General features: G+C 39.2%; 1 protein-coding gene across 9 annotated transcripts in view; it reads right to left on the bottom strand.

Annotated features, from left to right (window-relative positions):
• GRAMD2B (GRAM domain containing 2B) overlaps window positions 1-19,793 on the bottom strand; it is a 70,970-nt gene extending 51,177 nt beyond the window's left edge. For 3 of the 9 annotated variants that reach the window (XM_063706738.1, XM_063706736.1, XM_063706737.1), the window contains exon 1: window positions 19,185-19,272. Coding sequence is in view for 6 of the 9 variants with exons in the window: in XM_055387606.2 (XP_055243581.2) it covers window positions 19,185-19,267 (83 nt within the window). In the remaining 3 variants the exon portion in view is untranslated. Of the gene's footprint in view, window positions 1-19,184 lie in introns of all 9 variants that reach the window. The other 6 variants (XM_055387606.2, XM_004042421.5, XM_004042425.5 and 3 more) reach the window with 3 other exon arrangements.
• Between the last annotated feature and the right edge of the window lie 6,870 nt (window positions 19,794-26,663).

The raw sequence follows: 26,663 nt of genomic DNA, 5'->3' as shown, positions 1-26,663 counted from the left end.
TACTGGTTTTTTTAAATTTTATTTTTTGCTATGATCTGTGTTTGTCAAGGTTTCTACAATGAGCTTTGTAGAATCATAGATTTTAATTAAAAAAAATCTTTAAAGAAGAGAAGTAATAGAGACCACATTTAATTTTGAGACACCAGTTGTAAGTGGTACCTTAAACTAGACCAGATTTCAAGGAAATATTTACAGAGGGATTTTAAGCAGGGGGCTCACAGAAAAATCTAGAAGTTTTATAATGCATACATGTAAATACACATTAGGAAAAGCATTTTAGGCCAGGCACGGTCGCTCACGCCTGTAATCCCAGCACTTTGGGAGGCCAAGGTGGGTGGATCATTTGAGGTTGGGAGTTTGAGACTAGCCTGGCCAACATGGTGAAACCCCATCTCTACTAAAAATACAAAAACTAGCTGGGTGTGGTGGTGGGCGCCTGTAATCCCAGGCTACTAGGGAGGCTGAGGCAGGAGAATTGTTTGAACCTGAGAGGCAGAGGTTGCAGTGAGCCGAGATCACACCATTACACTCCAGCCTGGGTGGCAGAGTGAGACTCCATCTCACAAAAAAAAAAAAAAAAAGAAAAAAAAGGAAAGAAAAAGCATTTTAGGGAGGGGTTTGAATGAGTTTGCTTCAAAATTATGACTGATGTAAATATTCAGGTGAAGAACGTGAAGATGAGATTAGGAGTTAGTGGGTTAATGTGCTGAATTCAAATCCTATCTGTTTTTGCTTTTGTTTTGTCTAGTATTCAGTGGGATAGTTAGCCTTCTTGTTGAAGTATCTTCATTGGCATATTAGGAATAATAATTCCTTCTTAGGACATTGTGAGACTTTAGTAACATTCATAGATTTTTTACATAAAAAGGTATGCATAAATACACTAAGACAAGGCTTAAAAATGTGTTTTAGCCAGAAAAAAAGTGTTTTGATTTGATTTGAAAATTTGTAATGCGAGGAAACAGAGATTTCAGCAGATATAATCCTATGACCATCTAAGGTTGTCACAATTATCAGGTAGGTTCTGTCTCCTGTTTACCATTGAAATGCCTGCAATTCAGAAGTATATTTTATCAAGAACCTCTAACGAGCTGGTTCCTATATTCCTAAAAAAATCCTCATTGTGGGAGCTCTGCTTATTAGAATTAAAACTATATTATCTGTTTTAGCAAAAAAAACCTTATATCAGGACTAGCCATTGCAGTGGTAATTGTGAAATGTTGCTGTGTGCCAGCATTATTATTTATAGTTCTCCCTTGTATGGCATGATCAAATGGCCTAAATAAAGAGAAGGAGTATGGGAAGAAGAGGAGAAAGGCTGGAAGCCTACTGATTGTCCTTTGAGCACCTGCATAGTTTTCAGGCTATAAAAGGCAAGGAAGATAACCACTGAAACAGTGTGAAGGTGACAAAGTAGAGGAGGGGGGCCCTGAGTCAATCCTGAAAGCAGTTGCAAACAGCCTGCTTTCCTCTGCAGCGCCAATGAGGACCCAGTCTGTAGTTTGGAGCAATCCATAGCCCAGAGCCTACATACATCTGTGTACCTAATTTCACAGTTTGATGTGAGACTTAATTTGAGGGACAATGATTACAACATTACAAAGTTGTCTTCATGCTGTTACATTTCAGATAAACCCAGCTAACAGTATTTTAATGTCTAAAAGGTATCTATCTCCTCTACAAAGTAGGGGATCTTAAGCTTAAGAAAAAAAAATATATGATTATGTTCTTTATATTTTTTCCTCTGCCATAATACACGCTCATTCTAGAAAATTCAAACATTACCAGCACCATGAAAAAAAAGACACAAAAAATAAGAAAACATAATTTAGAGAATTTAGAGAATATCATCATTTTTAACATTTTAGGGAACATTTTTCCAGGCCTATTTCAATAAATAGAAATGTCAATATAGAATTTTGTATAATAGGATAATTTTATACATGTTTTATGCAATTAAAAAAAGGTCAAAGATAGTCCTGAGACTGTTCTATCCCCATGATTAGAGATAAATGCCACCTTTCATGAATGCTATAAAATATACCATTGTGTTAATGTGTAGTTCATTAATCTAATACAGAATGATGGTCCTTTGTAATGCCTTATTTTATTATGTCACACAATTTTTTCATTTTGGTTAAATTTATCCATCTTCCCCTTTATAACTTCTGAATTTAATTCCATGCATTGTAAGACTTCATACTTCCGTATTATATAGTAGTTTTTGTTTTCTTCTAGTACTTTTATGGTTTCTTTTTTTCTGTGTTTAAATACTTGATTGATCAGGGGCTTATTTTAATTATGAAATGGAGTAGATTTCCAGCTCTAGTTTTTCCCAAATGGCTAACCAGTTGTTCCATCTTTTCCCCATGGATTTGAAAATACCTCCAGATATATTTGGATTTCCTTCTGAACCTTCATTAGGATAGCTTCATCATGATAAGCTACGGGTCTATCTTTTTTATTACTCAGATTTGACCTGGCTATTTCTGAATGCTTCAATCTTTCAGAATAATTTTAGAATCATTCTGAAATGTTTTCTCAAGAGAGTCACTGAGATTTTGTTTGGAGTTGCAGTCAACTTACACATTTAAGAAATACTTTATAAGTTTTCCTTTTGAGGAAGGTAAACTCCATTTATTCAAGTTTTCTCCTTTAGTAGGTGTGTTGTTTTACTTGAAGTCTTATTAAATCGATTTCTGGGTATTTTATATTTTTTGATGCTAGTCTGTAACTCTTTCTCCAATTTATTTTATTAACTTTTTATTGTTAGTTAAGAAAGGTAATTGACTGTATTAGTCCATTTTCATACTGCTATGAAGAAACACCGGAGACTGGGTAATTTATAAAAAAAAAAGAGTTTTAATGGAGTCACTGTTCCACATGACTGCGGAGGCCTCACAATCACGGTGGAAGGTGAAGGAGGAGCAAAGGCACGTCTTACATGGTGGCAGACAAGAGAGCGTGTGCAGGGGAACTACCCTTTATAAAACCATCAGTTCTCATGAGACTTATTCACTACCATGAGAACAGCATGGGAAAAACCTGCTCCCATGATTCAATTACCTCCCACTGGCTCCCTCCCATGACACGTGGGGATTATGGGAGCTCCAGTCAAGATGAGATTTGGGTGGGGACTCAGCCAAACCATATCATTGACTTTTATAATTTTTCTGATAATCAGTCAACTTACTAAGTACTATTATTTCTAATTGCTTTTGTGTTTGTTCCCTTGAGTTTTAAAAATACAATCAATTTTGGCCAGGTGCGGTGTCTGTAATCCCAGCACTTTGGGAAGCTGAGGCGGGATGATCACTTGAGGTCAGGAGTTCAAGATCAGCCTGGTGAACATGGTGAAACCCTGTCTCTACAAAAATATAAAAATTAGCTGGGCATGGTGGCACGTGCCTGTAATCCCAGCTACTCGGGTGACTGATGCACGAGAATCACTTGAGTCCAGGAGGTGGAGGTTGCAGTGAGCTGAGGTCATGCCACTGCACTTCAGCCTGGGCAACAGAATGACTCTGTCTCAAAAAAAATAAAGCAAAACCAAAAAACAAAGAAACAATCAATTTTATCTATATTCAACATATAGACATATATGAAATATCTATATATTTCAACATACGGAAAGTCCAACCTCTTGCAGGTTACTTTTGATCCACTGTCTTTAGTGTTCCTATTGCATTCATCCTCTGACATACTTCTTTCTTGAGGACTTTGGCACATGGAATCTTCAATGTCCATGTGGGTGGAATGGCATCCAGTAATAATGGCCTTATCACCAGCAACCTTTACTGACATTTCACATAATCCCTCGTGGTCAATACCAGGCTTGCATCATGGCTCAGGCGGTTGTGTACAGGAATGTTTTGTCAATATGTCGTTTCTAATATCCCCATATCTGCCTGTAATCTCCTATCCTTCCAATTCTCATCCCTTGCCATTCTCACCACCTGTGTGTTTCAGCTTCAGAGAAAAGCATCAGCTATTGATGTTTCCATATTCTCCTCATCAATCAACCTCTTCTGGACTTATTTCCGGAGGCAGCTCAGGCCATATATGTGATTGTTCACTCCCAATTTCCAATCATGCTAATCGTTCTGCCATGCCCACTCAGATAAAATCCCCAAATCAGCCTTTTAAACTTCTAATACCAAGATTCTGACCACATTGTAGGGAAAAAAATACCAGTCTTTATTGTGGATCAGTCCTTTTGCTGGGCCCTCAACGGTGCCTAGACATCCTGTTTTATTTCGTCAGCTCGTATTTCACACTCTCCATGTTCCTCAAGCCCCTGATGAAACACGACTCATCTTTCTTGGTGAAAGGGGCCTTGTCATGACTTCACTAAGAAAACTGAAACTTGAAGTCATTATACAAGAGCACCCACATTTCCTTCCCAGACCTCTAATTACTTATATCTGCATAGACTGCATCTATTCATTCCTCCACTTTCAGAAGGCAAGGCCTCTCTCTTACTCATGTTCAAGCCCATTTCTGACACCTCTGGGCTTGTTCTGTCACTTATTGGGTGTGCCCCTTCATATTCTCCCTCTCTGCAGGCTGTTTCTTATGTACAGGCTCACAAGGCTCTCTCTCACCTAAAAAACAAAACTTTTCATTGACATTACCTTTCTCTCTTTTCTTCACTTCTCAGACAAACTTCTTAAAGCCTACGTAGCTTCCTGAGCCACCTAGGAAATAAGTCCAGAAGGGGCTGATGGGCTAGGAGAACATGGAAACATCAAGAGCTTATGCTTCTCTCTGAGGCTGAAAAGCACAGGTGGTGAGAATGGCAAGGGATGGATAGGAGATTACAGGCAGACATGGGGACATGAGGATGCCATATTGACAAAGAAGATTCCAGTATGCACCAATCTGAGCCATGATGCAAGCCAGGCACTGACAGTGAGGGATTATGTGAAATGGCAGTAAAGTCTACAAAGGCTATGCTGGCTTCCTCATTTCCCATTTACCCAGCCCGCAGAGTCTGGCCCTCATGCTCATCGTGCTACTAAAATTTATTTGGAAAGGTTCTCTGGTGATTTCTCTATTTCCAAATGCCAAGGGCAGTTCAGTAGCTGCTCTTGGTTGTACTTGCCACTGGTGACTATCTTTTGGGATTCTCCTTTCCTTGTTTGTTTTTTCATGATTCTGTTCCTCTGTTTTATTTTGTTTGGTTGTTTTTGTTTTGTTTTATTCTCTGCCATGCTGTTTATTTCCCATCACCTTTTGTGGCCTCTTCCTTTTTTGATCTTCATCCCAACACAGAATCATTCTCAGGTTGTCTCCTCAGTTTCCTACTCTTCTTAGTGGGAAACTGGATCCACTCTCATGATTTTAACTCTTACCTATAGGCCAACAATTGCCAAATCTATCTGCCAGCTCTAAACTCTATCCCACAACTATTAAAAAAGGGAACTCATTTTTAATACCCCAAATCCCCTTCCATGGCATAATGCAATGGCATCATAATCCACACAGCCTTTCTGAAGAGAAAAACTAAGTCATTCTGGCTTTCTCGCTCTATCAATCCATTCCGTCACCTGGTCCTTCCAATTTTATTTCCTCAAAATTTCTCAAACTCATTCTCCCCTCTCCCCTACCAGAACAATCTCACCTGGATTGTTTTACAGCCAGCTAATTCCTGCTTCCTGCTTTGTTCTCCAACAAATCTATCTTCAACTGTCACTAGCAATATCTCGAAAAAACTCAAACCTGGCTATATCACATCCCTGGGTAAACTCTGTCAGTGGCCCCTGTGCCTTATAGATAAACCAGACCTCCTTCTCATCACAGAAACATGTCCTCTGGGACCTTCCTCCATCCTACTGCTTCTGCCTTATGTGCTGCCCTCTAAGTTTATACATTTTATCTTCTAGTAATATTAATTCTTAATAGTCACCTGGCTGTTTCACATCACTGTGTCTTACTTTAGGCTACTTTTTCCAGTTAGAATGATTTCTGTCTTTTTTTGGCAGAGTAGGCAACTGACTCCTATTCCTCCTTCAAAACTTCTCTCAGATATCATCAATTTCTTCCAAGGGGCCTTCATTCAATCCCCATGCTGGGCTAGTTTCTTCCCCACTGTTCTTTTAAAAATGCCTGTACATAACACAGTAGATTTAAATTCATAGTTAATGTCATAGTAAGACATTGCTCAAATTATAGTGAACCTGACCTAATTATTATTATTATTTTTTAAATTAAGAGACAGGGTCCTCAGGCTGAAGTGCAGTGGCAGGATAAGAGCTCACAACAGCTTTGAACTCCTGGGCTCAAGCGATCCTCCCACCTCAGCCTTCCAAGTAGCTGGAACTATAGGCTTGTACCACTGCACCCGTCTAATTTCTATATTATTTGTGGTAGAGGCAGGGTCTTGTTATGTTGCCCAGGCTGGCCTCCAACTCCTGGCCTGAAGTGATCCTCTCATCTCGGCCTCCCAAAGTGCTGGGATTATAGGTGTGAGTCACCACACCGGGCCTAATGTTCTAGGGGACACAGTTCATGCCTAATACATGCTAATAACTATAACACAGTATAATGTCTAAAAATAGTAGGTCCTCAAAAAATGTGCATTAAATTCAATTATTATGTAAATATAAGTACTTAAATGAATATAAAGTAAATTAAAATGCTAGTATAATTATTAAGTTGAAATGGGAAACTGGTATCTCTTAGGTATTCCCCAATTTCATTTCTGAGGAAAAGGGCTTTTTAACCTAAAATTGTATTCTCTATTTAAGTACAATCTTTGATTATTTTCAGACATTAAGTATATCAGAGAAGCTTGCAACTCCAGTGATAATGAATTTGGTCTCCATTTGTATTACAGGTTTAAATTATGTTACCCCATTAGGCATCTCTGCTATGACCAGTCCAGAAGGCACTGTGGCAAAGCAGGGTTGTCTGATGCAATGTGAATGCTGATATGTATCTATAAACGTGTAAGAGGATAGTTTAGGTATGTTCCAGTGGCAGTCCTGCCTTAAACAGGTATATGTTTACCTAGGGAAAGAAAAGGAAATAAAAAAATAAAGAGGCCAAACCACATAAGAAAGCAAGGACTCTATTTCATATTAAAAAGGCTTTCCTTGGTTTGTTCAGTCTAATAGAATTCTTTATACAAAAACTACAGAAGCGTGCAGAGAAGTAGGGCAGTTTCTTCAAAGACTCTTTAGGTTGGAAGGGATCTAATAAATCAGGTCATTCAGCCCTCTCTCTTTACAGAGGAGGAAACTGAAGACCAAAGAGGAGAACGACTTCCCTAAAGTTTCAAAGAGTCGGTAGTAGAGCCAAAGCCGGAAAAGAAGGAAAGAGCAAAGCAAGAGGGGACACCTAACCGGGGGCTCTGAGTCCTTCCCCCTTCTGCTCTCCCTGCGAGTCCTGCCAGCCCCAGCCAGTCACGCCACAGGAGACCCCTAAGTGCCCCTCAAAAACATGCATTTGAACTTTCAAGTATCCTATCCTTGTTCTTCCCTCTGCCTGAAATAATTTTCTCCCTCCAGTTAAAGACACATTCTTCCTTGTCCATCAACCTCGCTTCAAACAGCGCCTCTTATCTCACCCCACGAAACACAAATTGGCTACATCTCTATCCTCACAGCATTTAATTACTGTGAAATTCTTATCACATGGTATTAGTTATGTGGGTATGCATCCCATTGCCCTCTCCCCAGACTGGACGCTCTTAAAGGGCAACACTCATACCTCATTTAGCCTTGTATTCCCTGCACAGAGTAAGCATTAGGTAACTGCTTGCTGAATTACTTACTTTGGATTAGAGGAGAGTGAAGATATAGCACATAAAAGTTACTGAACAGTACAGTGTTAAACTCAGATCTTAGATAAAATGGTTGTGTAACACTGCTGTGCTAATGAGTCCATTCTGACCCAAAGTCAAGAACAGGAGAATATGCTTGTCCATAGGTATGCTCAGGAACTTCTCAGGGAGTAAACCAATAAGCTAACAGAGGTTAACTCTCAGGTGCCAGACAAAAATGGAAAGCTTAATGCTAAAAATTGATAATTATCGGCTGGGCACGGTGGCTCATGCCCCTAAGCCCAGCACTTTGGGAGTCCGAGGCGGGTGGATCACAAGGTCAGGAGATCGAGACCATCCTGGCTAACACGGTCAAACCCCGTCTCTACTAAAAATACAAAAATTTAGCTAGGCATGGTGGCGGGCACCTGTAGTCCCAGCTACTCGGGAGGCTGAGGCAGGAGAATGGTGTGAACCTGGGAGGTGGAGCTTGCAGTGAGCCAAGATCGCACCACTGCACTCCAGCCTGGGTGACAGAGTGAGACTCCATCTCAAAAAAAAAATTAAAAAAAAAGGATAATTGTCATGTGGGAAAGTCAAGAGTAGTGTCTTGTAGACAGTGAAAGAAAGGCCATTTGGAATATGCGGAGGGGGTTTGAAAAAGTGTGATGTCTATACAAATTACCATAATGTACAATAGAGTAGAAGCTAGCATAAGAAGATTGTGATTAGCTGAACTTTCACTGCCTAAGCTCATGGACATTTAAAAAAATAATTTTTAATACTTATGACATACCAACACCTACCTGAGTACATTATAAACACTGACAAATGAATTTAGGACAGAATAATAACTATAAAATTTTACTATTTTCATAATATGGTTACAAAGTAATAAATGTTGAATTGGATGTATAGAAATTAGTTTGTTAAGTATTGCCAGAAACTCAGTCTTATTATTTTATAGTCACATCTTGTTTTTGATAAAAAATGATCTAATCCAGAGTGCTTTAAAGATATTTAAACTATTCTTACTCACCAAATTTGGCTTCAAGTAACTCCAGGTTGTTTTTCAAAACCTGAATTCACTCTCAAAAGAAGAAGATTTGCCAACCTTATGACTATTCCAAGAATTGGCTCCAGGCTTTGAAAGTAACACTACAAGAAGAATTTCAAAAAGATTTTGTGCAATTGCTGCATTGTTGGAAAAGTTCTTGGGTTCCTCTGGTGACTACTTTTAAAAACACAACATTCACATGCTTTTAAAACACATCAGTCACATCACTTTATAGAAACACTCTGTACTTGTGCAAAGAAGAACCCATCTATGGTTTTTAAAAATTGGAATCCATGAATGACTGCTGTGCCAATTACGACGTAGAGCTTCAACCGAAAAAATGAACTTCTCTACTGCTAAGCTGGAGCACAGATGAATATGCAAGTATCCAAAGAGGTACCTGTGTTTAACAATACAGAGAAAGCACAAGTGCTCAATTGACAGCTAATCTTGTCTTCTACAGAACATTAGAAATTCTTTCAATGTTAGAATTGTAGAATGGAAATAAATCTTCATTTTATGATTAGAAAACACACGTACAAAAAGTTAAGAGAGCTACGCAGGGATGCACAGACTTTAATGGGAGTTACTTTGTCTTCTGCATCTTTGCCCTTCGTAAATCTAGTGAGGTTGTATAATCAGTGATTTTAGGAAGCTGGTTCAGTTTAGACTGCCTGCCTTTCTATTTTGGCTTCAACACTTTAACAGCTGTTATGACTTGGGCAAGTCACTGTGTTTCTCCTACATATAAAATGTGATGGAAATAGTACCTACCTTATTATATGTATATCTGTAAAAGCACTTTGAATAGTGTCTAATGAATAGCAATGATATTACTTCTTCTTGTCTAAGCTTTGATATATTTTCTGGAGCTACTTAGTTTCTTCTCTGAAAGAAGATCGAATCTCAAAACAAAACATTCCTTTCCTCCCTATTCCATTTTCCTTATGGCAAAGGCTTTACGTGTTTCATCCTGGTGATATTCAAGACACTTAGCATGGTACCCATGGTGCAAAAGTACTTGTAAATGTCAGCTGAGTACTCAATCAAATCTCTCTGTTCATCATCAACTGTCAAATACTGCTTTTCTCTTATAGCTCATATGCCATTTATTATTCTGATGCAAGGTCTGATATTTTGTGATTTTAGAATTTGAGAAAAGGTGCTGTGATTCTTTGTAAAATTTTCAGAAAAGATCCTGATCAAATCGAGAACACACCTAAGAAATCCACCAACTTCACATCAAAACAAGTCCAACTTTATATACTATGGAACTTTGTTATTAAGGGAGGAAGGGAGAGCGGGAGGAAAAGAAATATATTCTTAACAATAAATGTAGGCTCTTTGAGGACCACACTGTATATTACACAGAGTATCCTGCAAAATATTTAAGGATTAAATAGATCTAATGAGGTGTTATTTTCTAATGAATTATAGAAACAATGTAGTGATAATAAAAGTTGTCATGATGAATTGACAGTTTTTCATCACTATCGATATATAGCAATTCAACTCACAATACACATTTCACAGCAATACACACTAAAGCTTTCAGAATCATTTGTAGAAACACAACTGCTTTCAGATGATAATTCTTAATTATTATAAAGGACAAAAATTAGCATACTGTTTTTCTGAGGTTCTTCCTGGTTTTTAACTTACTGCACAAGTTGGGCGTAATGTGAAAGACAACAAATATGGATATAATCATACACCTGATATATATGGACTTTAAGAAAACACCAACACGTATACACAGATCAACATCTCCACTAGGGCTGGTCATGGTGGCTCACGCCTGTAATCCCAGCACTTTGGGAGGCTGAGGTGGGCAAATCTCTTGAAGCCAGGAGTTCAAGACCAGTCTGAGTAACATGGTGAAACCCTGTCTCAACAAAAAATAAGAAAAATAGCCAGGCCTGGTGGTGCACGCCTGTAGTCCCAGCTACTCTGGAGGCTGAGGTGGGAGGACCACCTGAGTCCAGAGAGGTTGAGACTGCAGTGAGCTGTGATCACGCCACTGCACTCCTGGGTGATAGAATGAGGCCCTGTCTTGAAAAACAAAACAAAACAAAACAAAAATCCCCATTAGGGAAGAAGAGGCATGTCAAAACCTCATCTCATTGCCTGAGACAAGACACGGAATAGAATACAGAGAGAAAAGAAGGAATATCTTCCAGGGCAGAAGAGGAAGATTATGCAGGTTAATGGTAAATTAGCCAATTTTTTTTCTTTCTCCTTTCAATATAACTCAGTATTATTTCCCTCTCTCTTTTCCCAACTCTCTTCTATTTTCTCCTCATCTCTTTACTCAGTTTCTCCAACTTCACATTTCCACTTCTCTTACCTTGGTCTCTTCCCTTTTAAAACAGGTCTTATCACCATTGTGACCTCTACTGAATTGTTCAGAGGGTGGCCCAGATATCACTACCTCATCTAATTAGGGGGTCTGTCTAGGATCATCCAGACTAGAAGAGAGGAACAGAAAAGATTAAGAAAATGAATTGGCAGGATGGCTCAGTCACAATTCCTCTGTTTAACACTGGGGGTCTACCTTGCTAAGGTCATCACCATAAGATCGTATTCTAATGGGTTTGTTTACTACTGTTAAAACTATGAATTCATTTTATGGGTGGATAACTATTCTGCAAAGAAGCTTGGAAAAAATAGTATTTGAGAGTAATGCCTGCCATTTATTGAGCTCTCCTATGGTGTGCAGATACTGTGTGATCACACTTAATCATAACAATCTCACGAGATGCTTCAAGTCGCCAAGTTCAACACATTTATAGTCAGCTAAAGTTGGATAGTCTAAAAACAAAGAAAACTAATCAACAAAAAACTTGATTCTGGCCTTAAAATGACAATAGCATAAGAAAAAAAGACCAAAACGTTGGGAAGTGTTAACTTTGAGACAAGGAACTATAAGGTGGGAGATAGGATGAAGGCCTCCATTTTTCATTTTGTATCTATCTATATTGTTTTAATTTCTGACTTTATACATGTATTGCTTTAAAAAATATCAACCCATATGGGAAGATTATGTTCCAATTCTGTCACTTAAAAAAACCAGTAATAAATATTAGATGCAAAATTTTAAGAGGTCATAAAAAAAAGTACCCAAGTATCACAGCCTGAGTTCTCTTTGATGTTGTGGTTTGGGAAGTTTTCAAAATCTTAAGTATGAATGTCACTTAGTCAACATTCAACAGATGTTTATTGCTACAAAGTATAAGGCACTGACCTGTCTTTAAGATGCTTACAATCTTGTTTCTCTTGCTACATGAAAGCCCTTTCTTTTCTTTTTCTTTTTCTTTTTTTTTTGTGAAAAGACATATATTTATAGAGTAAAAAGCTTAGTAAAAGATCTAATCTAATTGTCTTTAAATCAAGCCTATGGAACAAAGGTTTCTATGAAATACCCAGAAAAGGCAGATTTATAGAGATAGGGAGTAGGTAGTGATTGCCTAGGGCTGGGGTTGGGAATTGAAATGAGGATTAAGAATAAATGTACCTGAGGGATCTCATTGGAGGGATGAAAATGTTCTTAAACTGGGTTATGGTGATGGTGCATCACTTGGTAATGTTACTAAGAGTCATGGAATTACACCTGGAAATGGGTAAATTTTATGAGGTAAAAACTCAATAAAGTTGTTACAAATACTATGCATCTTGGGACATCATGTCCATTATAAATACAGAAACCTTTGACACACATGGAGTGACCAATGACGGCTACATATGTCTATCTTAGGGAATGTAAATTAGTCTACTTAAGGAAATGTAGTTTAAGTTGGTTCTGCTTCTCTTCTCAAGGTAACAAATCAAACTTTGGATAAAACACTCCTCTTTAAGGATAAAGAAGCAGTCATTAAGGTGGCTGAGGAGGAACCTCTCTCAAGGATCTTTGCTTTATTACATTTGAAAATGTGCAAAGTGGCTAAAGCTGAACATTTAAAAAATTAGAAAGGTGTTAAAGGACAGTTCTGTTGAAGTTTAGCAAGTGGAAACAGTTTAAAGCTGAGAGTCCATGAGTAAAAAGCTCAGTGCCAGGAAGCAGAATGTGGAATCAGTGGATGATGGATAGAAGTATTGGACAACAGATGTATAACACCAAATCAGTAAGCAATATTTAAATTAGCTGGAAGGTCACAAAATACTCATGGCATGAGATCCTTTTAGCATAAAGTAAAAACCAACACACCTGGTTAGATTCAAAGAAATGCTCAGGTGCTGTCACAAGAGTCCTCACGGTCACTTTATAGAACATTGTTGCAGGCTACTGTAAGCATTTGACCTCTTTGAAGTTTGACCATTTAGTTTAATTACATTTCATGTCATCCTCCCACCTCCACCCCATAGCATGTCCCAGATGTTAAAAAGTGAGGTCTAATACAGCTACAGTTTATAGAGAGCTGATAATATGTAGACACTAGGTGAAGTACATTTCTTTTTTATTTTACTTTTTTCTTTAACATTGATTTTAAGTTCAGGGGTACATATGCAGGTTTGTCATATAGGTAAACTTGTATCATGGGGGTTTGTTATACAGATTATTTTGTCACTCAGGTATTAAACCTAGTACCCATTAGTTATTTTTCCTGATTTCTCCCTCCTCCCACCCTCCACCCTCCAATAGATCCCAGTGTGTGTTGTTCCCCTCTGTGTGTCCATGTGTTCTCATCATTTAGCTCCCACTTATAAGTGAGAACATGCGGTATTTGGTTTTTTGTTCCTGCATTTGTTTGCTAAAGATAATGGCCTCCAGGCTCCATTCATGTCCCTGCAAAGGATGTGATCTCGTTTTTATGGCTGGATAGTATTCCATGGTGTATATATACCATATTTTCTTTATGCAGTCTACCATTGATGGCCATTTAGGTTGATTCCATGTCTTTGCTATTGTGAATAGTGCTGCAGTGAACATACACATGCATGTGTCTTTATAAAAGAACAATTTATATTCCTCTGGGTATATACCCAGTAAAGGGATTGCTGAGTTGAATGGTATTTCTGTCTTTGGGTATTTGAGGAATTGCCACACTGTCTTCCACGATGGTCAAACTAATTTACACCCCCAACAACAGTAAATAAGCATTCCTTTTTCTCTGCAACCTTGCCAACATCTGTTATTTTTTTGACTTTCTAATAATTGCCATCCTGACTGGTGTGAGATGGAATTTCATTGTAGTTTTGATTTGCGTTTCGCTAATGATTAGTGATGTTGAGCTTTTTTTCATGATTGTTGGCTGTATATATGTCTTCTTTTGAAAAGTGTCTGTTCTTACATTTCCCATTTAAACTTCAAAGCAAGCCTGTATCAAATAGCTGACTTAAGTACTCCCCATTATAGATGATGAAACAGAGACTTAGAGGTGCTGAGTAACTTGCCAGAGTCACACCTGTAGGAGACAGGAAAGCCAGAATTCAAATAGTAGTTTCCTAGAGCCTGCATTCTTAACTACTTCATGTACTGCCCAGATAAATCAGCATTTTCTGTGATATTAACCTCCAGTCATAGAGCTGATTTGGTTCACTATATATTTTTTTCAAAACCTTTCAAACTAGAACACACACTGTTTATTTTTCTCCATTTTTCAAAACTCCTCTATTAGGTGTTATACTTTAATATAATTTGTTTAATATAATTTATAAATATAATATGTTATGTATACCATTTTAAAATACGAGTTTTCATACATTGAAGGCCCATATTTAGTGGATTAGTGGGTGAATATATGTTAAAACATGTTATACATCATTCTTTCCTACCCCAAAGTTTATAATGAAAAGTGAACTGGATCTTGTTTTGTTGCCCAGGCTGGAGTGCAATGGCATGATCCATGATCTTGGCTCACTGCAACCTCTGCCTCCCAGGTCTCTCACCTCAGCCTCCCTAGTAGTTGGGATTACAGGCATGAGCCATCACACCTGGTTAATTTTTGTATTTATAGTAGAGACGGGGTTTCACCATGTTGGCCAGGCTGGTCTCAAACTCTTGGCCTCAAGTGATCCACCTGCCTCAGCCTCCCAAAATGCTGGATTATAGTGAGCTACCATGCCCAGCCTGTCAGATCTGATGACCTGGAAATTAAAAAAAAAATTATATGCACACACATACATAGATAGAGAGATAATCTTCTTTTGCTAAATGGGAGCTTTCAAAGTTTGGAATTAAGTAAGCACTAAGAAACTGAGTTAGGTCCAACAATTATTTGCCTTTATTTCTCTTGCTTCTAATTCAAGATCAGTTCCCAACTTCAATCTGTGTTCTGTTTGTCAAGTACTCCAACATGCCATGCACAAAGATGGATAGTTTAGATGAGAGATGTTGCCACTGCGGTCATTTATTTTTACTTGAATTCACTATTTTAAGTAAAAATATATACTAAAAATAACCAACCTTTATTGATAACACCAGAGCGCTTCCTTTTAAGGTAAATGTTCTTGTTGCCCACATCTATCCTTTTCCTACATACATATGGAGTTGGACATATTTCTAAAATTCTTACACCTCAAGTTATTAAAGTTCAAATGTTAAAAATTCAAATTGCAATTTGAATGATATTACATGTAATTTAATTCATTATTTGAAACATGAATCAAGATAACTTTTGCTCAGAATATATCAGCATTCATTTTGGGTATTTGGGTACTTGTTGAAATTGATTAAAAGTAACCTGGATATTACTAAATGAGATCCAGAAGAAACTTTAAGAAATAAAGGTGTGTTTCATAAAATGTGTGTCAAGGGTAGGGGTTCGGGGGAGGGATAGCATTAGGAAAAACACCTAACATAAATGACGGGTTGATGGGTGCAGCAAACCAACATGGCACATGTATTCCTATGTAATAAACCTGCACGTTGTACACAGGTACCTCAGAACTTAAATAACAAACAAACAAACAAAAGTTAGAGCAGGGGTATTCTGGCCTCTTGACGGAAAACAAAAATGTGTGTCAAAAAAAGTCTGGCTATGCTACGACTATTAAAGTACTGGGAACATAAAATTCAGAATGAAAAAGGTAATAAAAGTGGAGAAAATTAGGATCTCAAAAGGAAATATACAGCTAAAGTACTTATTCTTGGTCAGAAAGGGGTTCATTGTATTTTTTAATCAAATATGCAGTTCGGTGATGAGTGTATCAGCAGCTTCACCTTCTAGCACAAAGATGAACAAATTAGCCACAGCTCTCGGGCAAGTAAATGTACCTAGAAATTCTAACCGCTACTGATAGGAAATGTGATTAAGAAAAATTTTAAACGTAGAATTTCCCCTGACATAGTCAAGCTGAATGTCAGCTACAAGCGTATTACAGTATATATCTTAATTACTGGGTCTGGGGTCTTAGCTTCCCCAGCTCACCAACAGATGGTACTCGAAAGTGACTGTTGGTTGGGCCCTCTAAGAAATTCAATAAGGAAAAATGTAATCTGAGTCTGCAACCTATTTAGAGGAAAGATAACTAATACAACTGGATTAGTGGGTGAATTAATATATGTTAACAACTTGAAACAGTACTTTGTACAAACTAAACTGTCAATAAACATTAATTGTTAATTAATCGTCATAATAACAGCAGATAAATTCTATGAGGCGGAAGCCATATATGTACAAGGTGAGCTCTGGTAAAGAAGAGATGAGTATGGCCAGTAATGAAGGAAGGCTTCACATGAAGGAAAACTTGAGTTGATTTCTAGAAGTAGGTGAAGAGAGAGGAGAGAGGGGAAAGGAATAGCAGTAAGGAAAAGTGAAGACAGAAGGGGATTCATTCGCTCCTATGTTTGGCATACCAGTTCCTTATTCCTTCTGCATATCACTTCTTTTTTTGAATTTTATAAGAAATATATTTTTAAATTATTTTAAAATTAATATTATTTTTAATTGACAAATCATAATTGTTTACATTTATGGGGTACAAGGTAATGTTTTGGTATATGTATACAATGTGGCATGATTAAATCAAGCAACATACCTATGGTCTTGCTTACCTATCATTTTTTATGGTGAGACATTTGAAATTTACTCTTAGTTATTTTGAAATATGCAACACATTATTATTCGCTAATCTCCTTGCTGTGCAATAGATCTCAAAACTTATTCCTCCTAACTGAAACTTCGTACCCTCTGATAAACTCCCTATTCCCTCCTTCCCCACCCTTTCTACCTTCCAGCGCCTGGCAACTACCATTCTACTCTCTGTTTCTATGAATCCAACTTCTAAATTTATTTTTAAATTAAATTAAATTTTAGTTTTGAGACAGGGTCTCACTCTGTGTCCAGGCTGGAATGCAGTGGCATCAACATGGCTCACTGTAGCCTCAACTGCCTGGGCTCAAGAGATTCTCCCACCTCAGCCTCCTGAGCAGCTGGGACCACAGGTGTGCGCCATCATGCTTAACTTATTTTTTTTTTTTTTCTGTAGAGACAGGGTCTCACTTTGTTGCCCAGGCTGGTTTTAAATTCCTGGGCTCAAGTGATCCTCCAGCCTCGGCCTCCCAAAGTGTTGGGATTATGGGCATGAGCCACAGTCCCTGCCTGGCCTGAGTCAACTTTTTCAGATGTCACACTTAAGTGAGATCATTCAGTGTTTGTTTTTCTATTCCTGGCTTATTTTGTCTAACATCGTCCTCTAGGTTCATCCATGTCACAAATGATCTTTCTTTTTAAAGGCTGAATAATATTGTGTATATATACCACATTTTCTTATCCCTTTATCCATTGATAGACACTTAGATTGATTTCGTATCTTGTGTATATAGCACATTTTCTTATCCATTCATCTGTTGATGGACACTTAGGTTGATTTCATATCTTGGCTATTGTGAGTAATGTGCAATGAACATGGGAATGCTGCATATCACCCCTTTAAGTATAGGGCTGCTAGTATGATTGTTTGGCTATAAAAGATGTGCATGCTGACTAGTATTAGGAAGTGAGGTTGCAATGGTCTGTGTGGGTCCAGATCATGAAGGATCTTAAAATCTTGGCAGAGGAGCCTATTTTTAAGAGTAGGCCATGGAAGGCCATCATAGATTCTGGAACAGAGGAACCGGTGTACAGCATAGTGGTTCTAAGTTCATGCTGTAAAGTTAGGAGACCTGGGCTTGAATCCTGGCTGCTCTTTTATTAACTTTGTGACTCTGCCTAGCTGCTTAGCTTCTCAGAGCTTCAGTGCTTTTATCTGCAACATGGAAATAATAGCACCTGCCTCATTGTTTGTGAGAATGCATTTAAAGTATTGAGCACACTCCCTGTCACATAGTAAGCATTCTCAGTAAGTGCCAGCTACTATTATTCAGGAGGCTAAGGCTCTAGGTGATGAGGCCTACATGGGTGCAGTTACAGACACAGGGAAATTGTAAGGAGCAAGTCATTCTAATCCTCTTAGAAGAAATGTCCATGGGGACACCCAGACTTCAACAAGACTTTGAGCCTAGTGATAATTAATGTAAGCTATGAAGTTCAAAACAGAAGTTAGACTGGGTTTCTAAGCACAAAAATTTGGCAACTTAAAATGATTTCAAAGTGGAATTATCACATCAGTATAACCTTATGATAATACATATCCCTCCTTCCTAAATTACTCATATCCTGATACCAGAACAAGAGTTTTACAGCTCAGAAGGGTTAGCGTCTAAAATCATAGACTGAATTAGAAGTGACTTCAGTAGGCTTAGAAAATACCACTTTGTAGGAAAAAAACAACCTCTCCTCCCAAACCAATTTTACCAAAGACTGCAAAATAGATAAATATTTTAAAAGTAGAGAAGACTCAATTATAGGCTAAACTCTTTATCATACCTTGTCTGTGTGTTTAATGTGGCAATGGTCACCAAAGTCCCTTGAAGTACAGTAATATTCATTTGTGCTTCCCTCATCCCCACTCTGCTCTTGAAGTTCCAGAAGAGCAGATCCAAAATAACATTTATCCTTGTATTGCCCATCGTTATTGAACAAGTAGATACTCAATTATTTGCTGAACTAAAATGAATTTGTGAAAATGGTCATTCTAAACGAAGGGCTGTGTTGGGACTTTGAGCTTCAATGTGGTTAGGCTTATTTTCTACAAAATTATTTTCCCAACATCCAGTGAGTTTTGAATTAAGAGAATTTGTTTAAATCCTACAGTAGACTTTTCAATCAATCTAAACCATCTCCTTAACTGAATATCTAGACAGAGAGAGAGAGTGAGAGACAGAGAGAGAGAGAGAGAGAGAGAGAGAGAGAGAGAGCGCCACAAGATTGTCCATATAGGAACTCCAGAAATCCGCATCCACCCAAAATGCGTCCCGGGGCAGAGAAGTTTAGGCTGCGCTCCTCCCACCTCCTTGGATGGGTCCCAGCTGAGAATACTCACTGGGCTGAGCCAAGTTTGCTCTCCCTCTTCCCGAGCACTTTCGCAGGCTTTGTGTCTTCCACATCTTGCTGTAGTTCAGTCATCGGGGCCGTGTCTGGAGGGCACCTTCAGACTTCCGCGCGCCTGGCTCTGCCCCGGCTGGTCCCGGCTTCTAGGTCCGGGTGCGCAGGCCAAGCAAGCGGCGCCGTGCCCTCCCCTGCACTCTCCGCCCAGCGCATCCAGGCCGGGCCGCGCCAAGCTCCCGGGGCCGCGGACCTGGACACGTCGGAGCGGGCGCGATTGGTCCGACCCAGTGTGGAAAAGCCGAGAGGGAGGGAAGGGGAGGGTCGAAGAGAAGTGACAGCCTCTTTCCCCAACCCAGGAGGCAGAGAAGAGAAAAAGGAAACCTGTTGAACGAGTCTTTCGGGAGAGGAAGCTAATTGGCCAAGCAGGTGGAACATTTGCCTAAGAAGGCACAATCTGTTTAGCCTCCTGGTAAATTAGGCTTTTTGTTTTCTATCCCGACTGTAACAGGGGGATTTTTAGAGGGCAGCCGGCTCTAGATACCGGAAATGGAGACGTCTGAGTGGGACGCCCTGTCACACAAATGCGCTGTGTGGGCTGGCCTATGCCCCGTCCTAAATTATTCAAACAGGATATTGCTTCATTGAGGGACTGCCTCTTCTGCTTAAACAATAGGTCTGCTCAATTTTTTATGTGGGAATAACAAAGGTAATAAGTAGTTGCCTTTGGTGGTGTTTTGGTTAACCGTTCATCGTTCTGGGGTGGGGGGGGGGGCGGCGGTTAGAGGGGAAAAGAAGAAGCAACCATCAAAATCTTCAAATATTGGGTTATGACTGTTCTCATCAAAATCAAAATTGGTGTTTGATAATTCCCAAGCCGTCTCTTTGTTGCCCATAGTTGTGCAAGTACCTTATTTACTATGCACTCAACCAGTACCGTGAATGCCTCTTCTTCCCACCTTTTGGTGACATTTTGACTTGCCTGTTCTAAGGTTTTGTATTGGAAGCATTCGCTCATTCATTCATTGAACAAACTTTTGAGAGCTACAAAGTTCCAGGCATTGTTCTCAATCAGAGGTGTCCAATCTTTTGGCTTCCCTGGGTCACATTGGAAGAAGACGAACTGTCTTGGGCCACACATAAAATATACTAACACTAAGGATAGATGATGAGCTTTAAAAAAGATCTGTGCAGGGGCTGGGCATGGTGGCTTACGCCTGTAATCCCAGCAGTTTGGGAGGCCGAGGCGGGTGGATCATTTGAGGTCAGGAGTTCGAGACTAGCATGGCCAACCTAGTGAAACCCCATCTCTACTAAAAATACAAAAATTAGCTGGGTGAGGTGGCGCAGGCGCCTGTAATCCCAGCTATTTGGGGGGCTGAGGCAGGAGAATCACTTGAGCCTGGGAGATGGAGGTTGTGGTGGGCCAAGATGCACCACTGCACTCCAGTCTGGGCAACAGAGTGAGACCCTGTCTCAAAAAAAAAAAAAAAAAATCCGTGCATAAATGTCACAATGTTGTAAGACAGTTTATGAATTTGTATTGGGCTATATTCACAGCTGTTCTGGGCTGCAGGTTGGGCAAGCTTGTATAAACATTGACTTGTTATAGCAAATGACATTTGTGTTGGTGGTTTTCTAATTTGCTATGGAGTAGTTGACAATTAGAATAATTAATATAAACGTTATTATTGGAAGCCTGACTTGACTTCAAAACAATTACAAGTGGTAACAGTAGAGCATGACATGCCTGGGAAAAAACGACTAACTATGTTCTGGGGCTGCAAGTCCTTCATTTTTCTCTTAAAATAAAGTTTAGATTTAAGAGTATTACAAAGACTATACAACCATAGTATGTACATGTATGTATGTAGTTTGTAGGGTGTATGTGTGTGTAAAACACCTAACCTTCTAAATAACTTCAAACATTTTGGAGGTGTAAGTTCTTTCCAAAGTTTTCTTATTCCTTCTCTTTTTACATATATATCATTAGGCTGAGAGAACAAAAGTATCTTTTTGTAGCCTGCTTGCTCCAAAATTGATGTTTGTGACATTTGAAAAATAAGTAAAAGAAAAAAGCTTACATAAATTCCAGAAGAGTTGGCTTAGTCAGGCCTCTCTGTCTTTTTTCTTCCTGACCACTGACTGCTTTGCTATAGGAGCTGTGCTAGGTGGGATGGGGAAAACTCTGGGTGACCTGAAAGCTTGAAGGCTGTCTCCTTGGCGCCCATAGTTGCCTCTTCCTGGGGACATTCCTGATGCCTTCGCCTCTAGATCTTTGCTTGAGATCCCCACCCTCCTCAGGATAGGGATAGGTTTGGAACAGAGATGAGGTTGTCAATTTCCCAAACTCTGGATGAGGACTGTCAGATCTCAGGTGCACTCCAACTTCTCATTACAGAGCTCAGATCAGACAGACTTTTCCCCCCTAAGTAATTTGTTTACTGTGGTAAAATATACATAACATTACTATTTATCATTTTAATAAGTGTATAATTCAGTGGCATTCAACACTTTCACAATGTTATTTAACTATCACCACTTATCTGTACCCAAAACTTTTTTTATCATCCTTAGCATAAACTCCCATTAAATACATTAAACAATAACTCTTTCTTTCTCACCTCCTCCCAGCCTCTGGTAGCCTCTAGTTTACTTTCTGTCTCTATAAATTTGTCTGTTTTAGGTACCTCACATAAGTGGAATCATACAATATTTTTCCTTTTGTGTCTGGCTTGTTTCACTCAGTGTAATGTTTTCAAGGTCAATCCATGTCATAGCATATATCCAAATTTCATTTTTTTTTGGCTGGATGATATTCCATTGCATGTATATACCACATTTGGGTTGCCCGTTTATCTGTTGATGGACCCTTGGGTTGTTTCTAGCTTTTGTCTATTGTGAATGATGCTGCTATGAACATGGGTGTGCAAATGTTTGTCTGAGTCCCTGATTTCATTTCTTTTGGATATATACCTAGGAGTAGACTTGCTGGGTCATATGGTAGTCTATGTTTACCCTTTTGAGAAATCATGGTCAGCCCTCTCTTAATGCATGAGTAAGGGCAAGTATTCAAAGCAGTCTTAGCATGGGCTTATGGCTCAAATAAAGAGCACTCAGTTACCCTAAAATAGCTTAAAGTTGTTTAGTGCATGGTATGAGGACTTCCAATGGTGTGGTTTTAAGTGAGAAGGAGCAGGTGAGGTTGAAGTGGAGGGCAGGGCTGGTAGGGAAAATATCAGTCTTTTCCTAGAGTGGAAGAATTAGAAAGGAGCAAGTAAGCTACAATATTTTACCTACTGATGTTTGCTTACGTTTAAAAGGCATTGTTAAACAACTGCCTAATTTGTTTATTCTTGGGGCTATTCTACAGTAATATATGGAATATAGTATTCAAGAGGCATGGCAGATAAACAATAAAGGAAATGTCATTGCCATGTGACAAAACAGAGATGTAAGATTATGCCTATGATATGTGAGAGGAGACAAGATAAAAAGATTATGCCTAAAATATGTTTTAGGATGCCCTTTGATATTGTACCAATAAGAGACATTATTTTTCTTCCTCTAAGTGTCTGGGAATCTAAATTCTTGTTTTTAAAAGCAAAGAAGATTTCTTTTCTTTTCTTTCTTTCTTTTTTTTTTTTTGAGAAAGAGTCTCGCTCTGTTGCCCAGGCTGGAGTGCAGTGGCATGATCTCAGCTCACTGCAACCTCTGCCTCCTGGGTTCAAGCAATTCTCCTGCCTCAGCCTCTTGAGTAGCTGGGACTACAGGCACACACCACCACGCCCAGCTAATTTTTGTATTTTTAGTGGAGACGGGGTTTCACCATATTGGCCAGGCTGGTCTCGAACTCCTGACCTGGTGATCTGCCCACCTTGGCCTCCCAAAGTGCTGGGATTACAGGCGTGAGCCACCATGCCTGGCAAAAGTAAAGAAGATTTCTAGCTGATACTTTCTCTAGTTTTTAAAACCACTTTGGTAGAAGATGCCAGACGTAACACCTTTGGTGGGTGGGAGCTTCTATGCAAACAGCTTTGATGTTTGATATTGGTCAGATATTGGCCTTCCTTAACATTGAGCACATACACTGTGCATCTGTTCATACTCTTGGGGGCAGAGTACAAATAATGTGTTTGGAGACTTGAGTGGAGATTTGGTTGCAAGGTGATATGGTTTGGCTCTGTGTCCCCACCCAAATCTCATGTTGAATTGGGATCCCGAGTGTTGGAGGTGGGAAGTGATTGGATCCTAGTGGTGGTTTCTAATGGTGTAGCACCACCCTCCTAGTGCTGTCTTGTGATAGAGTTCTCATGAGATCTGGTTGTTTGAAAGTGTGTAGCACCTCCCCCTTTGCACTCTCTCTCGCTCTCTCTCTCTCTCGCCTCTCTCTCGCTTCACCATGCGAAGATGGTGCTTGCTTCCCCTTTGCCTTTCACTATGATTGTAAGTTTCCTGAGGCCTCCCCAGAAGCAGAAGTCTGCACTGCCCACAGAACCGTGAGCTGATTAAACCTCTTTTCTTTATAAATTACCCAATCTCAGGTAATTCCTTATAGCAGTGTGAGAATGGACTAATACACAATGTATGGTCAAATATTAGAGTTACCTAACTTAAAACATGTGGTGGGGTATTTATTAACCAATATAAGTATAGGTAAGTATCATCACATGCCTGTAATTTTTTGCATATTGTCTGATGATAGGTTTTAGAAGATGTTAATGACCTTATCAAGATGAAACCTGGAAGCTCTGTGATAACTTAACTATGCATGATATTTTATAAGTAAAAGAATTCCAGGAACACTTCTCAGACCATTCCTGTTTTCAATTAAAGCCAGTATCCAAAGAAGAAAATGGGAAAAATGGAGTGAGTTCAGAAGAGAAACACACAGTGATAATTAAGAACTTAATTCTAAGACTTTCAAAAAAATTGTAAGAATGAAAGTTGAGAAGCATTATCTGAATGGGTACCTTTGTTGAATGATTTATGTCAATATGAAGAAAAGGTTCCCAATGAATATAAACATGAAACATTGGAATGGAACTCTGTAGTAGATTATGGAATCTTCTATGCTGGAGGGCTTTGAAAATAAGATTAAAAAATTTAGTAGAGTAGTTTTAAGCCAATATTTCCAAAGCCAAGTGACACTGCAGATTGAGATATTTGAAATCTTCTATTTCTCTTCCTAGAGATGAAGCAACCACTATGCTTAGCACTCATGCTCAGAGGAATAGGCAAGATGGCAAGGGCTTACTGGTCCAGGGGCCAGAGGGTAGTTTTGTAACACTAATTTAAATCCGGTTCATTGAGAAAGCAGAAGCAGTAAAAAAACTCTTCCAGTTCATGTTATTTTTTAAGAATTAAAATAAATGATGCCACAGAAACAATACATTAATATCTATCTCAGAGTTTTAAAGTACATGCCTATTTTGTATATGGCAAATGTTACAGATCACCATGTGTGAATTGGGAGGGTCCCTGCGATCATCCAGCATGGTGGTTTTCATGCTGGGTTCTGTAGGAGGCCAGGGCTCTTTGGTCTAGTGAGGGGAGGACCCAGCACTTGAACTCAGGTGTTCTGACTCCTGGGCCTATTTCCTGCTGCTATTTCAATGCAGTCTCTCCTGCTTCAATTAAAACTCTTCTACTTGTATCTGTTTAATATATTTGTGTTCTTTCTTAATTTCTATTTGGCCTGCCACACACTGAACACAATTTAAAAATAAAATTCCACCATCATTTTTCAGAGAAGAGCCCAAGCTTTCATGGAGTTCAGTGACTTGGCCAAAATTACAGTCGTCTCATGAGAACAAAGATCCAGTTTTCCTGGCTTGCAGGGGGGTACTTTTAGGGTTGTAGGAGAGTGAATGTGCCAAACAAATTTTGTTAGTGGCAAAGACACATATCTTGTAGGAGAGTGTGTTGGAGAGAAAGCCCAAGGACCTTCAGGTGTGAATACAATGTTTGTGGGGAAAGAAATGTTTGAATCTAGAGTTATCTTTGGTGGCTGCATTTTGCAGTTATCTGTTGCTGTACAACTAACCACCTCAAAACCTGGTGGCTTAAAACAATAATTTATCATTACCTCTCATGGTTCTGTGGATTGACTGGGCTCAGCTGAATGGTTGTCACTTGTGATCACTCATGCATTTGCACTCAGATAAAGGCCGGGTTTAAAGTCATTTGAAGACTCAGCTAAGCTGGATGTGCAAGATGGGATTTTCATTCCCAGGTCTGGTGCTTCAGCTGGGATGGCTGGAAGAGCTGAAGGCTAGCTGAGCATTTCAGTGTCTGTGCAGTGCTCCACGTGGCTAGCTTTGGCTGCCTTACAGCATGGCCATCTCAGTACAGTTGGATTTTTTTTAACTTGTTCTCTGGCATCCTCCAGACCATGTGTCCTATAACACCAAGGTAGAATCTCCAAGGCTTCCTATGAGACAGTTGGAGGCCATGCAGCTTTTCCTATGCTGCATTCTCTTGGTCAAAGGTAAGCCATAGGGCTAGCCCAGATTTAAGGTGAGAGAACTACACAAGATGTGAATACCAACTCACTAGGGGCCATCTAGAGAGACCAGATATCACAGTGCAGATAATAGATTAGGCCCTCTGACTACAGATACTTTGTCATTAGGCATGTGGGTAAATGGACATTTCTAACAGTACTGTTGTAAATGCATGAGATATAGAAGTGAACAAAACAGATAAAACCCATGCTGTTGTGGCTCTGACATTCTAGTGGGAGAGACTGAGAATTTAACAAGTCAGTACATAAATAACACAGTTTCAATGAGTAAGAGATGTAAAGAAAATAAAATAGAAAAGGATAGAGCTTGAGGGAGGCCTATTTTAGAGGATGATGAGGGAGGCTTCTTTGAGAGGTGACATCTCGGCTGAGCCTTCAGTGAGGAGGAGGAAGCAATGTGAAGATCTGGTTGCAGAGCTTGCCAGCCAGAGGGAAGAGCGAAGGTACAGACCCTGAGCCAGGACTGGGCTTGGCATATTTTAAGAATGGAAAGAAGGCCAGTGTTCTCCAATGTGCCTGGAGTATAAGGGAGGAGGAGAAGGTTGGTGGGAGAAGGATGGAATCTCACAGAAAATGTTTTCTGTCCCTTGGTTTATTATCTGTCCTCTCCCACAAGAATGGAATCTTCTCAAAGACAAGAACCTTGTTGGTCATGTTTGTTCCTGTGTTCACAGAGTCTAGTTCATGTTAGATGCTCAATAAATATTTGTTGAGTGAATGAATCATTGAGTGGTTGTTTCTAACCACTGAGTTTCAACCATACTCCTGTGGAACTCTTACTGACCTGAGATGTTTTAATGCTGAATAATTACTCTTTTTTTTCACTTTGCAGGAAGAAAAGAAGTAAGCAAAAAAGAAATATGACAATAATTTCCTCCCTACAACAAAAAGGAAAATCTTTGGTTCATGCTACTTACCAAATGACTCCTAGTGGAGTGCAAGTGCCTCTAC

Source organism: Gorilla gorilla, chromosome 4, assembly GCF_029281585.2.
Source record: "Gorilla gorilla gorilla isolate KB3781 chromosome 4, NHGRI_mGorGor1-v2.1_pri, whole genome shotgun sequence".
In the NCBI taxonomy this organism is placed as follows: domain Eukaryota; kingdom Metazoa; phylum Chordata; class Mammalia; order Primates; family Hominidae; genus Gorilla; species Gorilla gorilla.
Note: the sequence above shows the minus strand (reverse complement) of the source record. Positions and strands in the feature narration are given on the sequence as shown.